The sequence below is a fragment of the Neolamprologus brichardi genome, chromosome 19 (genome assembly GCF_056152115.1).
Source record: "Neolamprologus brichardi isolate AB-2024 chromosome 19, ASM5615211v1, whole genome shotgun sequence".
Taxonomy (NCBI): domain Eukaryota; kingdom Metazoa; phylum Chordata; class Actinopteri; order Cichliformes; family Cichlidae; genus Neolamprologus; species Neolamprologus brichardi.
The window spans coordinates 12,685,001-12,701,326 of NC_142122.1; the positions used below are offsets into that span (position 1 = coordinate 12,685,001).

At 40.8% G+C, this 16,326-nt stretch overlaps 1 protein-coding gene across 4 annotated transcripts in view; it reads left to right on the forward strand.

Annotated features, from left to right (window-relative positions):
- Positions 1 to 16,326, forward strand: part of zgc:110158 (single-stranded DNA-binding protein 3) — a 37,152-nt gene that overhangs the window by 15,056 nt on the left and 5,770 nt on the right. For 2 of the 4 annotated variants that reach the window (XM_087832819.1, XM_087832816.1), the window contains exons 5-14: positions 8,075 to 8,164; positions 12,512 to 12,595; positions 13,730 to 13,789; positions 13,896 to 13,962; positions 14,370 to 14,434; positions 14,821 to 14,882; positions 15,134 to 15,179; positions 15,750 to 15,785; positions 15,910 to 15,964; positions 16,207 to 16,277. In XM_087832819.1, coding sequence (XP_087688945.1) covers positions 8,075 to 8,164; positions 12,512 to 12,595; positions 13,730 to 13,789; positions 13,896 to 13,962; positions 14,370 to 14,434; positions 14,821 to 14,882; positions 15,134 to 15,179; positions 15,750 to 15,785; positions 15,910 to 15,964; positions 16,207 to 16,277 — 636 coding nt within the window. The remainder of the gene's footprint in view (positions 1 to 8,074; positions 8,165 to 12,511; positions 12,596 to 13,729; positions 13,790 to 13,895; positions 13,963 to 14,369; positions 14,435 to 14,820; positions 14,883 to 15,133; positions 15,180 to 15,749; positions 15,786 to 15,909; positions 15,965 to 16,206; positions 16,278 to 16,326) is intronic. The other 2 variants (XM_087832817.1, XM_087832818.1) reach the window with 2 other exon arrangements.

A 16,326-nucleotide genomic window follows, 5' to 3' on the forward strand; every position in this document is an offset into this window, starting at 1 on the left:
GGAGGGTGGATGGGCTCATACCCTCCTTCCAGTTAACCCTGTGTATAAATGTAGATGGGTGAACTGCATGTCTGCTCCTAGCAGCGATAAAGCAAAGGAGATGGGACTGGTTTAATTTTGGCTCTTGTCCCCCGAGGCTGGTCTCTGAGCACAGGTCCTTTTCTACTGGTTTCAAAAGAACGAGCCAGTTAGAGGCACTGAAGAAAAAGGCATTTCACCTTACGTTAAAACAGTTTCTTACTCTTTTGAGGATTGCAGGAGTGTATGCCAGCGTTTAAGGAACATTATTACACTTCTGTCCGCTGGGTGCAGAGACACAGATGAGGTCTGGCTAGTTTTTGGATGTGGGTTATAAAAGTACTACAGGGGTTATAATATAGTTGATTTGTTTGTGTATTTTTTTTTCAATAGAAAATTACCTGTAATATTCATAGATCTCTTTGTATAGGTTTTTAATTCATGCTTAAATAGCTTTATAAATTTCAAACACATCTTTAAAGTGATGTGTTTAATGTGGCAATATTTAGCTGAAGTGCAGTAAACATGAGAAAAACAAGCCAAGGCAAACACTATGTATATGTATGTATAATTTAATCAGGGCTTGTCAATAAGACCAAGACCAGGGATTCTTGTCATGGGCTGTGTTGTATTACTTGGTAATCTTCTATTAAGTGAATTTTTGTCATTCAGCTTTCAGCAACATCTTTTAACTTTTTGCAAGTATTTGCTTACTAGGTAATTTAGCACTGCTAGCTTGATCACTTATGTTAATGAGTGATAGTATAAAGTGTTTCATAAATGAGTATTTCTGCTAAATTGTTTTTTAATGGATTTATTTTAATTTATGTTTTGAATGAGCTTAGGGATGGATTCATCTGGGACGAGGGGTCACGAGTGCTCATTGCTTGGCTATAGAGGCCCTTGAGTTTTATTTATTTATTTAATTAATTTTTCTGCTTTTGAGGCTTCTTCAGGAAGCTCTTCTGCCCTTTTCTGTTACCTTCTCAAACTCCTTCCCCGTCTTCTTCTCATACACTCTGTGCAGCTCTGTCCAATCACGTCATATTTTTGCAGCGTTGAGTGCCTCTGTAACACCCCCACATCCACATCTGTCTTCTGTCCCCATTCATTCCAAAAACCTTTTTTAAACTTCTCTTCCTTGTTAACTATACCTCTTACTCTTTCTTAGATCTAACAAACCAGTCCACCCCCCCCCCCCCCTCCTCTCACTTCGCATATCACTCGCTCCGTCTCTGAGTCTCCTCCTCTTGTTGCACCCACCACCCCCACCCTTACAACCCCCTTTCTCGAGACAAGATTGATTGGCTAATCTAGCTGTTTACCCACAATGCCTACTAGCACTGAAGAGAAGAGGGCAGTGTTGATAGTATAAAGACACAACCGAGAGACAATTGAGGTATTTGAAAATGGAGTTCAGTGAACATACCAAATGGATAGAGAAGGAAATTAAAGATAGAGCTGCTTTTCTTATTATTTTAAATAGAGCAACTGTAATTTCCAACTATGTGTAAATCAATAACACTATAAAAAAAACTACAGGAAATTTGAAAACAGCATGTATTTAAAGTTATAGTATATCCGTACTGGTGTGTGTTTTGGTGCTTTTCAGCACTTTCTGATGCCTTGGAGGACAGTAGCAGCGTAATAATATTTGTACCATTTCCTTTAATGCCATAAAGTGTTTAAACCTAATGAAGCATTAGTGACAGAAAGCAGCTCTTTGTTATACAGCAATTTCTCCTGAATAAAATCCATTAAAACCAGCTGACATTATGCAGCATATTAAACAACCTGCAATATGTTTTCATTGTGAATAGTTTAAGGAGAAAGCCTCTTAGATGCAATTGAATAAAAAAAACCAAACTATTCTGCCAAATTGCTGCCTGCTGTGTAACTGCTGCTTTCTTCCTCTTTTGACCACATTAAACAGAAATCTTGTCTCTAAATTCCTGAAATTTCACATAAGTTGCATTACCACAGTGATTTTTAAAAATGTCTATAATCCTGTTAAAACAGTATGTATGTATGTACAAATTCCTCTATTAAAAGCAAAGAGACATAAAACACAAGCATGTTTTATTTCAATCTATATTTTTGTCACTGGCTGACTCCAGATAAATGGAGAACTTTCTGCTTTTTGCATTGCAGAATAAAGTATGTAAGCGAGAAAGAAGTGTTTTTATATATATTAGTGATTTATTACTGTATTACTTAGAATACTAGTAATAATACTAAAACATCCATAATAATTTCAGTTCTTCCTTCTCCTTGATTTGAATCTATACTGTTATTCACTGCTGTTCTCATCCCACCCATAGTCTTGTCTTTTGGACGCTCTGCCATCTCTCTGGAGCGTTGGCTAAGTGGATGTTGTGTCTGCAGCATGTATTAGTGCTGTCATCCGGTGTGTGCGCACAAGTCCGCCTGTCTGGTTCAGTACTGCTACCTTGGCAGCAGCGTTTGGGGAAGTGCGTGTGTGTTTAGCGTGCACGTTGTGCCAGTTTTGAGGACCAGCTGGGTTTTCAGAGACTGTGTGTGTGCACGCGTGTTTGTCAGACGTGACGGTGAGAGGAGCAGCCATATCCTGTTGCTCCAGAGTGAAACATACTGTTTGGTCTGGGCTGATAAATTAGCCAGATCACCACAGTCAGCTATTTTTTTTCCCCTCCCATCTCCATATACTCTGTCTCGCATCCTCACTCCTTTGCCTTTCTACCCCCCCCCCCCCCCCCCTCTCTCTCCCTTACTCTGTTCGCTAAGGACAGCAGGTCAAGGAGACAGTGATGAGGTACATATCAGTGTGAACCAGAATGTAGATTAGTACCTCTCCAGGCAGGGACACACATAAATACAGACTCAAGCACACACATACAGATGCATCTGCTGTCTCTTCCTACCTCACACCCTTCTTTCCATCCAGTGTTTATATCTCTGTCTTTATCCCTGTGAAAGGTATCAGGCGGAGGTCAATAATGTGTTGAGCACTATTGATCTGTCCGGTAGGTCCTATGGGTGAGAGTGGGGAGAGGGAAATGGAGAGGGAAGGATCAATGCTATTTTGTATAGGCTATCTACATACTGTACTATACGAGCCAATCAGAATCATTAGTGTCTTGTTCTTTGATAGATTATTCATCAACACTATGAGTTTGTGCTGAAAAGGAAAAGCAGTCTCAACTCTGGATTAAGGTGTCAGAGCTTGAAATATTTTGCCACCCTTGTAGCGAGGCAGAGGGTGGAATACGTCTGAGTTCATCCTGATTTCCACAGGCTAAACTACTTAAACTCATCTCACTCCAACCAGGAGGAAATGGCTTCAATAAAGTGAGGTCATTGAAGAGTTTGGTACAGTCAGCTTACTGAAAGCTGCCTCAAGTGTAAAATTATTTTCATGGAACAAACAAATGCACGTCAAAGGTTTTACAGAGCCCAAGAGACCATCTTCACTCTTTGCTTGGTAACTAATGTCTTCATATGTTAGAAAATTGAATCAATAGGATTGAATGAATATTATTATTGTTGCTGGTACGTGAGTGGGAGGTATTTTTGCCTCACTGGATAGTGTATAATCCAGAAATAACAGGAAAAGATGAAGGGTGACTTGTCATAGAAATCATTATCCAGGCTCAAATCAGGAAAGGTGTGATAAGAGTACAAACATCAGTCTATTAAGAAGACATTTTTTTGGCCTTTTGTCCAAGTGTGCAATAGAGAGGAACAGGAAGCATGGGAAGACAGTCGGATGATATGCACCAAGGCTCTCTGACTGTCAGTGTACCCAATTAATGCTTCGTTTGAGGTGTCTGTCAGAGTCTTAATAAACTGTGGATGTACTCATCAGAGTGGGCTACAGGCGGGCCCACTTTCTGAATGATTCAAATTTATCTTCAGTATATTTTGCTAGCTGTAAATATATTTTGTGCGAATAATGGAGATTTGAATTTCTGAGTAGAATATCATGAATAGAATGGAAACACCTGTGTGGCAATCATAGCCTGTACAGGTTAGGGTGATAAATGTTACTGAAGCCTTTCTTGTTTAATAGTTAAAGAAAGATCAACACTATGTGACTATGTAAGTCCAGAGGTCGCTACGCTCTCCTGCCAAGTTGTGAACGCGTATGGAGTGGCTGAGAAATGAAAACCCTAAAAAGGTAAAGATGTTGGTGAAAGGAAAGAATACATAATGTAAGTTTAATGCAAATAATTGAATACTTTTCATTAGGAAAGTTTAAATCCATTATTTTTCAATGTTGATACTTGTGCTGTTGTTTCAGCTGCGACCCTTTGTCAGCTCAGTATGTTGTAAACATAAAACCTAATTGAATTGAATGGATAATCTCCATAAGCCATAGTCCACCTGTTGTCACCAAAATCGTACACACAAAATCATAATTCATGAAGGTGCACCCAGTTGAATTTGAGTTTTTAAAAGATAATGTTGTTTTTTTTCTTTATATAGCACAGGTACAGATCAGGTCTCTGGCCCAGATTCTGTGTTGTTGATAGCCAGGTAACATAAAAAACTCACCTGATATTGTTTTTGAGCAGATGCTGCATCAGGATGCTTTGACACAGTGTTTGTGCAGCGCTGCCGCGGAAGGCCATTAAAATATAGTTTACAGTTTAAACAGTGTAAATATTGCCAGGCATTTGAAAATGCGTCCCGTGGGTTTTGTTGAACTTTTCTGCCGGCTTCTATGAAAGAGACACATTCTTCTTTCTGCTGCATGTCAGACATTAAAGAGTTTGTGTTGCCACCAGGTGCTTCTTTCATGCACTCCTTATTTTGTAGACTTTTCTATGCTTCTGCCTGGAAATGAATAATTCAACTCAACTCCACGTTGCTATTATATCAGCTAATTAGTGCAGTACTAATATCTGCTGTGGATTGTTATGTCTTCTTGAACTTGTTTCTTTTCATAAGTTTACACACTTGTCGCCCCTGTACACGCATGTTCTTTGCGAATTAGCAGTTAACGTTTACCTTCACAAATGTCAACCCGTTCCTGGAGATCTGATTTGTCGTAAATCACGTTATTGTGATAAAACGAGATGGGGGCAGGATTTTCTGACTGTCTTCCACTTCAGAGGTAGAAATGGGGAGGTGGATATAAACACTACTGTAAGTGCCACTACAAACACACAGAAAAAAGGCACTGCTGGATTCTTTTGTATTTCCCCAGGCCAGTTGATTTTAATAAAGTCCAACTGCATATTAAATCTACCTTCATTTTTGCTCGTGGCAACCGCGCTCAGTCTACACGCTTTCAGTCTGCATTCATTTTCAATCAGCAAATTAGGGAATGTGTGAGGAGATAACTGGCCATTAATAGTCCATAAAAATAATGTGACTGAGTGATTGATTGTGAGCAGAAACCATTTTTGGTGCATGTTCTTTGTTTTTCTCCCTTCGTGTTTTTTTTTCTTCTTTCTTCTTTTTATCTCCTTCTGTCTCACTCTTGTATCTTCTAACTCACTCTCCAATCTCACTCTCCTGCATCTTCTTATTCTCTCTCTCTCTCTGTCTCTGTGCTCCTGGAGCGGGGGATGCCAGGGGGACAGAGTGCAGATAGGACCGGTCTCCATAGCAACAGCTTCTGCAAGCTGCTGACACCCTACTGGGGGGACTGAGGGGAGGAGAGGTTGTGGATGGGGAGGGATAGTACAAGGGTTGGGGCACAGGGATATGTGTGTGCCGTGTGTGTGTTTGTGCATGTGTGTGCACCAGTGCCAAGACAAATGAGTGTGGGGGTCACGAATAGGAGAAAAGATGGAGAGAAAAGTGTTCAGAAGAAAAAGAGGAAGGATGGAGAAGGAGAGAAAGAGGCAGCCTACCCTGCTTCTTCCCCAGGGACTCGGTGGCCTGCTCATGTTCACTAGCAGAATTAGCATAAAGATGGGGGGAGGTGTGTGTGCGTGCGTTTGTGATTTTTCAGTTTGTGTGCTTTGGTTTCAGATGGGAGAAGGAGGACGGCGAGCGTGTTTGTGTACATCTGTGTAACTGGTGGTATGTGTTGTCCATGCATGCAGCGTGTGTCATATGGATATAGTGTGTTTGTCAGTTGTGCGTGCTGGAGGATCTGTAGATGTGCAAAAGTGTGTGTCTGTGTATTTGTTAGAGCAACTCCCTCCCCTGGGTCTTAAACCCCCTCTCTGTTCTGTCCTGTAGCCTGCGGTTCTCCCCTGTCTGCTTTTCTGTACTGAAGGGCTGCACTTTATGAGGCTGTGATGCAAGCCTTTGTGTGTCTGTGCGATTGCGCGTTCATGTGGTTGCGTGCACATGTGTTTGTTCCGGCTTGCTTATGTAAGCACTCTGAACATGCGTCTCCTTCTATGTGTGTTGACAAGAATACAGTTATATCATATTTAACTCCCGGGCTGAATCATTCTGCCCCCCTTTTCCTATTCTAGATTCTAATTTTATTCTCCCATATTGTTTGACTGACGTAAAGGGGATTGGAGACAGTACTGGTGTTACATCTGATTTGTTTTAGTTAAGTGGTTGCTTACATTAAATTTAGTGGTATGCTTGCAGTGTTTGTCCTTAAGATAACAATAACATAATTACTCACTGATTTTATAAATTTCAACTAAGCGAGAAATGTAGCATTTGTAATTAAAAATCCTTACAGTTGTAGAGTAAATGGAGTACTATTAAAGACACTGTGTTTGTTCTATAGGGAATGTTAGCCCAAAAATCTAATGGACAATTGCTTTGGAGTTAAATGTTATTCAGAAAAACTGGAAAAAAAAAAAGATTCAGGGGCTGTACAGTGGCCTTCTCACAAACAACAGCTTTAAGAGTGTTTAAGTGTCTCAAATATCTTGATTGCTTCATTTTCTAAAAATTAGCAAGAACTCTGTTAGATGTAGTACAAAATCAACCTATTTGCAGAAGACTTGTTACTATATTTAACCTCTGTCAGTACTCATTAGGTACTTATAAAAGCTTGTAATGAAGATAAGTTTTGAGTAATTTAATTGTTTACAGTAAATTAATGTAAGTTGGTTTGGTGCTGAACTGTATTTCATAACCATTTTTTTTTTTTTATATATGTAGCTCATGAAACACGAGATGACACTTGTCTCTGTTGTGATCTGACCAGGAAGTAATCACTATACTTCAAATCAATCAAAATGTCTCTTAAGACATGAAATATGAAGATTTTTCCTGAATTCATTAAAATTAGTTGAATTTTGAAATAAATTAAATGTAACAAATTGTGTATTTTGTGTCAGATTTTTAAACTGCATCCAAATATGCCATTACTGACACTTGGCTTTTTTGTAATGAGAAAGGACCTGTGGAATAGTCGTTGAGAACTTCAAAAAACAAATTGGCAAAATTTTTCAACTTTACTAGCTGACCTATGGAGCATCTGTTAGGATGTTGAAGTGCAGTTTCAGGGTGATTAGTTCCATATGAGTACATTCAAGCTACAAACTCCTACGTATGCGGTGTTCCTAGATCACTCAGCAAATCAGCTGCACGTTATTATAGAGTCAGTGTTGTTTTCATTTATCTCCAAGAAATGAAAATTAAGGAGTTTGCTAATATTAGCCGTTATATTTCTGTTGTTTGTGACAGAGACAAAAAAACTTTTTAATGAAAGAAGCATAAAAGTATGTACTCATTATCACCGGTGCAGATAAATAACTGCTGTGTTGTTCAGGACATTATTCCTGGGTGTATGATAGAATAGATCAGAGTACAGGCACAGGTCTCTTTACAGCTTCGTGTCACTGACATTTTACGATTGTTCCTCTTCTGAAGTGTTTGAATATTTTTGCAATGTTTCTCCCTGAAGTCTTTCTTTTCATTGCTGGCCTTGCCTAAAGAAAGAGATGGGGGGGGGTTAATGCATCTCTCTTCTATCTAACATTTAAACTTTAAATGGAGTTGGGGGGTGGCAAATGCAGGTGCAGCCACTGCTCCCTGTTGTCGTTTGTTGGCCAATGCAGCATCATGCACATATACATTAGGGTAGAGCAGTGAAGGATGCATGTACACGTTGAACACCATATTGAATTCATCTGTTTGTGTTTTCCAGAGCGCAGCGGCAGCGCCAAGCCCAGTGATGGGCAACATGCCACCCAATGATGCCATGCCAGGTGGTCCCATGCCCCCAGGCTTCTTCCAGGTATGACCGCACTCTTGTGTCATCACCAAACCCACTTCTCATTTTACCCCATCTGCCATTCATTCATTTCTGACTTCCCCAAAACAAATAATCTATATTTAGTCTACTCTTTGACTTCCTTGTCCAGCAATAGAGAATGGTTAACCGATGTTCACTTATTTCTGTAGAGCAATATACTAGCAATTTCTTATTTTATTGTTAGCACATTTTATAGTAGCTGCACTAAACGTGGACATTTCCCAGTTGAGAAATTATTCAGGTTTCTTTTTAAATTTTCATTCATGTTATTATTCTGACAGTAATTACAGTCTTCTCTGTACAGAAGCTGACTTTTATTTTATGAAAACTTTTTTTAAGTAGCAAATTAAAGCAGCCTTGTTTGCACCTTAATTACTGAGCAATATTTGATTAGCCCAGTTGGTGGTTTATTTACACAAGAAGACAGGAACATTTTCTTAACCTAAAGTTTATCTAAAGAAAAAGGCATGGCTTTGCTGCTAATTGAAAATATCTGTTATATTTATAAACAGTAAAAGGAGGGTTTTTCTCAGTTATTAGACTTATTAAGATACTGATCAGATACTCGTTTTTTTAAGCCTTTAATTTGACTTCCGATATCAGTCAGGTTCTACTAATTAAGACTTTCACAGTAAAATCTATATGGAGTTTAATCAGATGACAGCATAGTTGCAGTTTGGGTTGCAGTTTTTTTTTTTCCCTCCACATTTTTCCAAATACTGTTTATTCCACTCTAGATATTTACACCCACCAGAGCCTCTGAAGCTCATACTGTTCATTCATCTGTGGCTCTGCGCTCGCTGGGCTGCTGTTCAGCCGATTTGTGATTCAGCCATCCCGTATTCATCCTCTCTCCACTCCTCCATCTCCATCTCGTCTGTCTCTGACCTGTCCCGGGTCTGTGAAGGGAAAGGTTTTAGTGTGGGAGATGGCTGTCTGAAGAGTGACGAGAACGAGACATGCAAACGCGCACACAGTATACAAACACGTGCAAGCATGCGAGCACACATTCACAAACAAAAACACTGTGAGGCAGTGGTGTGATGGACAGCACTGGCATTTGGCAGGAGGCACGATAAGGTGATGGCGAAGAGTAGGAGCGAAAAAGCGAGTGACACATTAAGGGAGAGGGAAGGATGGAGAGGAAGAGGGGTGAGTGGAGGAGTAAGAAGAGAGAGAAATGTGAAAGATCAGTGCCACCAGGATTGTGGCCCACTGTTTGTTTCTGTGGCTACGTCCCACCCTATTGTTTGCTGGCTGAGAGTGAGGGTGGTGGTGCTGATGGTGGTGGGGGGGCTAGTGAGAGTATGACTGTGAATAAGCAAGGGAAAGGGTAGGGGGGAGAGGGGGTGACGAGACATGCATGGAAGTGCTATTTATAACATTGGTGGAGGAGTAAGATTGGACGATGGCTTGTGTGTCTGTGTTTGTGTGCACATTGTGTTCAAGCGACCTTACTGTAACAGAAAGCTTCGGTTGTTCACTGCAAATGTGGCTCACGCAGGCAGAGCGTTGTTTGAAATCCTGTTAAGAACGTCAGGCCTGACACCTAAACAATACATCTTCTGATATTTGACTTTTAAGAAATGTAAAGCAGTCACAAATTTAAATGCTCTTAACATACAACACAAGCAGCTATGCAGAAATCTGTCAAGGACATACGAGATCCAAGCAGCGGCTGCTGATGACTTTCATAACCAGTCTATATGTTTTTCTTGTTTTTGAGTTGTTATTTTGTCTACAGCATGTCAGATAAGACATGACAGCTTCAAGATATGACTTACAATTTACGAGCAAGAGTTCAAAATAAAAACAAACAGTTCAATTTTCCATCATTCTGCAAAAAGACAGCAAATCTTCGCAGCTGAGATGTTTGACATTTTTGTGTTTAAAAATAATTTGCTAATAGATTATCATAGTTGTTGGTTGTTCAAATTTTCTTCTGAGATGCTGACCTCATATTAATTGGGTCAAGTGGTTTCTTTTCTTTTTTTTATTACAAAGTTTCAAGTATTTTTTCTTTCCATGAATTGCATTCATTAAGAGCTTTTTATCAAGGCAGCCCTTCTGACAGATCTGCTGCCCCAGACAGATATTGGTCCGTACAATAAAGTAGACCCCATCTAATCTTGTTGTTGTTTGTTGTTATTTAGTACACCTATTTCTTACTCAAGCAAGCAGTTGGTCTGTTGTCTGTCCAGCAAACACAAGCAGTTGTATGGAATTGATGTGTCTCTATGCATTTGAAGAAGAAAAAAAAAGAAGTGACTTTTGGTAGTCAGCTGTACAAAGCGATTGGTTCAGATTCTGTTGGTCAGCTGATTTCTTCATTTCATCTGAAAAATTATAATATTGAACTGACTGTTTAGCACTTATGAACATTTTTAAAATTTAACCCTTACATTTTAAAGCATTAGAAGTAGTTGGGACGTAAACTGCCAAGCAGGTGCGGCCAGCCCCCCCGCTTGATTAAGTAAGGTCTGAAGTTGAATGTGCATTTGGTAGCTGCTCACTGGGACTTTCAGCATGAGGTCCAAAGAGATTTTGATGCAAGTGAAGAAGGCTGTCATTCAGCTGAAAAAACATAACAAAGATGGTGGAAACTTTAGGAGTGGTCTAATCAACAATATGGTGCTTTCTTAAAAAGAAGGAATGCGCTGGAGAGCTTAGCAACATCAAAAGGCCTGTAAGCCCACACCACATCTAACTTCTGCTAAAATGATGGGAAGCATATGGAGAAGAAAAGGAAACGCTTACGATCTTAAGCATGCCACATCATCCGTCAAACATGGTCGAGGCAATGGTATGGACATATATGGCTACCAGTGGAACGAGGTCACTTGTGTTTATTGCTGATGCGATTGCTGATAGCAGTAGCAGGATGAGTTGTGAAGTGTACATGGCTATAGCCCCTGCACCGAGGCAGCCTGCTGCTAAACTGGCCAGATGGCTCTTCACAGTCGGACTCTAAAATGACCCAAAATGTACAATGGAAGTAACACAAGAGCTTCCTAATCAAAGAAATGTAATGTTGCTAAATGGTTGGGTCAGTCACCGGACATCAACCCAACCCAGCATGTTTCTCATTTAGTGACGACAACTGAAGGCAGACTGACCCACAAACAAGCAGCGACTTAATGAGGCTGCAGTAAAAGGCTGGCAAAGCATTTCATGGGAGGAAACCTAACCTTTGGTCATGTCAATGCATTTGAGACTTTAGGCAGTCACTGACTGCAAGAGTTTGGTATATCAGGTATTTAAAATCATGCCGTTTGGTATGATTTTTTTTGAGAGTTTGTGTAGTTACTTTTGAGCCGATAATACTGTTTTTTTTGTTTTTTTTTTTAAACAATTGCAACAATTTATTTTGACTGTAGTATTTTTGCTGAACTCCCTAGGATTATGCCAAAAGTCTACACTGAATTGCTTTGTTTTAGATCCATTATTGGGTGTGTGCAGAGATAAATTCACAAAAAATGTTGTCACTGTCCAAATACTTATGGCCCTGACTGGAAACTACCAGACTCACTGAGGTAATCGGTGTGCTGTCTTTGTGTGTGTCCGGATGCCTAGGAGGGATACATGGAAAATTCCATTTACCATTAAATCAGCCAGCTTTTGTTTTCTTCGGACAACTGGAAAAGGAAAAAACCAAAGCACTGAAGGCACTAACAGTGATGGAGCAGAAACAAGACTGTTGCATAATGACTTCTTTATTAGAGGCCGTTAACCTCGTGTCTCTGGGTGAGAAGTGGGCAATAACGATGCAGTGTTTTAGAGGAGCAGAGGGGTCCCTCACAGGATCACGCTTTTTACTTTGAAGTAGGCTCACGATAAGCAGGGAAAAACTTCCAACCTGTTCTTGTTTTTGCCAGTATCATCTTTCTGGTTTGAAGTTACCTCTTGTGCCTGTCCTGCTGCTGCCTGTCCTGTTGCAGTGAGCCTTGGGCAACACTGCCCCCATGTGGATTTAGGGAATACATTTAATCCTCCAACAAGAAGGACCAAAGTATCAGAGAGATGGTTATGCTTTAAGATTTCTGTCAGCTTGTTTGAACTCAAACTCACATTGAAACTATTCCTATATGACTTTTCATTTTATGGGTTTTAAAGGAGTAACTCTTAACTCCACGTCAAGATGCAGCTTTTCTCACTTTTCTGCTTCCTTCTACCTCAAATTAAAGACTCCCCACTGACTCCCCACTGACCCCCCCCCCCTTCCCAACCCTCCCCATCATCTTCCTCTCATAACTTTGATTGGGTAATTCCTCCAGGTGTAAACCCACAATTTGCCCCTCCCCTTTCTGATATCGCTCTTCTTTCTTAAAGGGACCACCCGGCTCTCAGCAGTCCCCCCATGCACAGCCCCCCCCACACAACCCCAGCAACCCCATGATGGGACCCCATGGCCAGGTAAGAAGCAAATGCTTTCTCTCAAACACCCCTCTTTTTTTCCATTCCCTCTAAATCTCCCCTCTACCCCTCACCCACACACTACCTCTTTCTTCCCATTCACTGCTCACACACACCTTCTTCTTCTTCTTCTCCCACCCTTGAGCCCTGTGAGCTCCAGTTTTGTTCAGGGTAACTCCCCATAGATGTCGGCCCCCTTTTTATGAAAGCCGAGCTTCCAGAGGCAGCAACGCAAGCTCCTCTTCAAGGCCCAGAATCAGCTGTCCCCGTGTGGGATGAATAATTCACTCCTTGCCCCTCCCCTGGAGCAGCTTGTGGGGGGTTGCACACTTATCTTCTCCGTCACTCTTAGCACACACACATGCTCATACCTCTCCCCTCCCCCCTGCTTACTTGTTTTAACACCTTATAAATAAAACAGGGGACAGTCATTATAAACACGTCACATATACGTACAAAACACATGGGTTTGCTGATGCACGTAGAACAACCAGAGGCTTGGGTTGCTACAGCCTGCCAGTTGACAAACACGTATCCAGTCTTTAAAAACTTCAATCCTCAGTCATTCAGCAGTTATCCAGAACAGTAGCTACAGATGCCACTCTGGAGGTAAAGCTAGCCTTTACCCATTAACTGCGGCAGCTCAGCTCTTCATTCTTGTGGTTTCTGGTTTCCGTCTTATGTGCGAGAGAGTGTGGACACGCTTCCGCTAAGGTTTTGAACGGTGTTGTTGGCCTGAGGTGTCTCTAACTACGCCAGGCAGACCACAGGCCGAATCAGCTTACACCACAGTGAGAGCACGCGTGCTGTGCAGGGAGCTGTGTGAGCGCTGCCGTTAAGCACACACAAATGTGCATGTTGTTAGTATAAGCGGGAGATTTTAAAAATCTGAAAATAGGCTAGTGTATTTTGTTGGTTTCCAAGTTATTATGTTGATGAATCTGCACTTTTTTCACTGTCATCTCTCATTCTCCAACACCACTGCGTTCATCTGTGTCCTCACCATCACCCCTGTTTGAGTGCGTTTGAATTTATCAATAATAGAAACTGTGTTTTCTCTGTGTCCTCCTTTGCCCTATAATTCCCACCCTCCTTTCCCTCTGTTTTTCTTTCTTCCCCTGTTTCTTACTGCAGCCTTTCATGTCACCGCGGTATCCAGGTGGACCGCGCCCCTCACTCCGAATGCCAAATCAGGTACTGAGCAGCATTTTGAATTGTGTTTATCTATTTTTTTTAACACCACTGAGAATCTGTGATGCCAACATATGCCAGTGTGTTGATCAGTTTGCTCTTTTCTCAGCCTCCTGGTGGTATCCCAGGATCTCAGCCTCTCCTGCCAAACAGTTTGGACCCAACAAGACCGCAAGGTAAGGCCGGTCGTAGTTACAGGTCAGAGCAGATGATAGGTCTGTAACCGAAGTTTTAGTTTGGATTTTCTTGAATCTACTTTAAAAGTGGTGATATTTTAAAATACCTTAAAAGATTTGGTCTGTAATCAAGAAGTTAAAAAAAACCTCTGTATTGTCTTCATACTAGGGCTTTGGGGGATTTTGTATAAATTCAGATTGTGTGGCTATTTCTTCCTGAATAGATTGAATATGTGGGGGTGTGTCTGGCTCAGGAAGGGGTCTGTGCTGATTTTAACTGCAGATTATAGCTTCAGAGGTCCAGTGTTGCTACCAGAGGGCTTAGAAGGAACCATTCTAAGTGGCTGTGGCATTTCTTAATTCCTGTGTTGCTTTCAGTGTGTGACTCTGGGGGTCTTTTCTTGCAGGTCATCCTAACATGGGTGGACCAATGAGAATGAACCCTCCCAGAGGAATGGCCATGGGCCCACAGGTATGACAAATCGGCTGCACAGAGGGCACGAAACTCTGATGGGAGTTAGTTTCTACATCTAGTAATTGTAATAGTGAATGAGACAGCTGTGCACTTAGGCTTGCTTTTAATTGTTATATAACTGTATGGAAGAGGCTCTTACAGGGTGAAATGTAACTTTTCTTGAATTTGTTGCTATAATTGTCATTACTCACTTATGGTAAAGACTTTTGTCTTTTGTTATCTGCCTTTGACAGTCCAGTCATGTTTTGTGTATGATGTGTGAATATAAAACAAAACACTGAAACCTGTGCACTCAACAAAATCATATCTTTTTAAAGTTCTTGTAACTTTGCTTCGAAGCTCTAACTGTGTGTTGGATTTTTTTTAAACATCTTGTCTCTTAGAATTATGGAGGTATGAGGCCTCCTCCCAACTCAATGGGTGGTCCAATGCCAGGAATGAACATGTAAGTCCCATTTGCTTCATCTTCAACATACTGCTGTTCATTCGCAAGTAGTTTTAGTAGCAAGCAGAATCCAAAAAAAGGACCTCAGTAGTTAAATGTTCTTCATTAATTCTGAGGAGCTGTTGGAAAAAGGTGTCCAGAGTTTATCCTTGGATGTAGTAAACTTAAATAACTCTCATATTTCCTTTATATTCCCAGTTCCCTTTATTGTTGGTTTGCTTTCTAAACTTTTCTTTTTTTTTTCCCCTCAGGGGTCCCGGAGGAAGAGGGCCTTGGCCAGGTCCTAATGCTAACTCTGTGAGTTTGAAGCCCTCTGCACATACACAATAGGTGGCAGGCAGACTTATAGCAACAAGAAGAGCAATAACTTGGCAATATTCAAACTCAATGCATTGTATAATAACTTGATAATGAATTCGTCTAGTTTTCCTAAACAGATTTAAAGTGTTTAACATGTTTAAACAATGTTGGAGATCATTTTGAACACTGCTAATGTGTTGCATCAGTCAGTGCCGGCAGGTTTGTCCCCTAAAACCAGGTTCATCAAGTACATTTGGAGATGACTAAAGTTTAAGCAACACCAATTAAACCTCTGAGAAGAATGTGCTTTCTCATTGCTGTTCTGTGATGCTAAACCAAAGTCATGCATCTCCTTTGTTAAATACCCAAAGATAATAAACGGGTAGCTCTTGCACAAAAATCGAGGAAATTTTTGACAAAGCATTTTCACCAGCTGAAGAAAATCTCCCTGACAGACTCGCCGTTTGCTGCAGGATTGTTGCATTAGTTTTAATTTTCTTGTCTAGATGAACATCTCTATCTTTCAACCTTCAGATCTGACTCTTTATTTCTTCCTCCCGCTTGCAGATAGCCTACTCCTCCTCATCTCCAGGAAACTATGTGGTGAGTTGTTATATAAAAGCATGTCCGCTGACTAGGATGCAGTGTAGGCTTTTTTTGTATTAAAGAATCCTTCATTTATGCTCCGATGAGTATAATTTTACAGCTTTCTTTTTTCCTTCCTCAGGGTCCACCAGGCGGAGGAGGTCCACCTGGAACTCCCATCATGCCAAGCCCAGGTGGTGCGTCACCTAACTATGTCCCCAGCACTAACACTTGTGCGTTAGAAATAGAAGTGTCTCCCATTTTCCCCTTTACCTAAAAAAAAAAAAAAAAAGCATGAGTATGTCCACTCACCGAGTGCTGTCAGTCTGAGTCCTCTCATTATTTCATGTCTGCTTTCCTGTTTTCATATTTGATTCAGAGGTTTTATATCAACCTCCTGATATCCCAAAACTGAACGTTTTGTTCTCTTTTTTCTTAGATTCAACTAATTCCAGTGAAAACATCTATACGATGATGAATCCAATTGGACCTGGAGGCAACAGACCCAATGTGAGTCTTCCATAACTTTCCTTTTTTAACAGTAATACTATACTGTTCT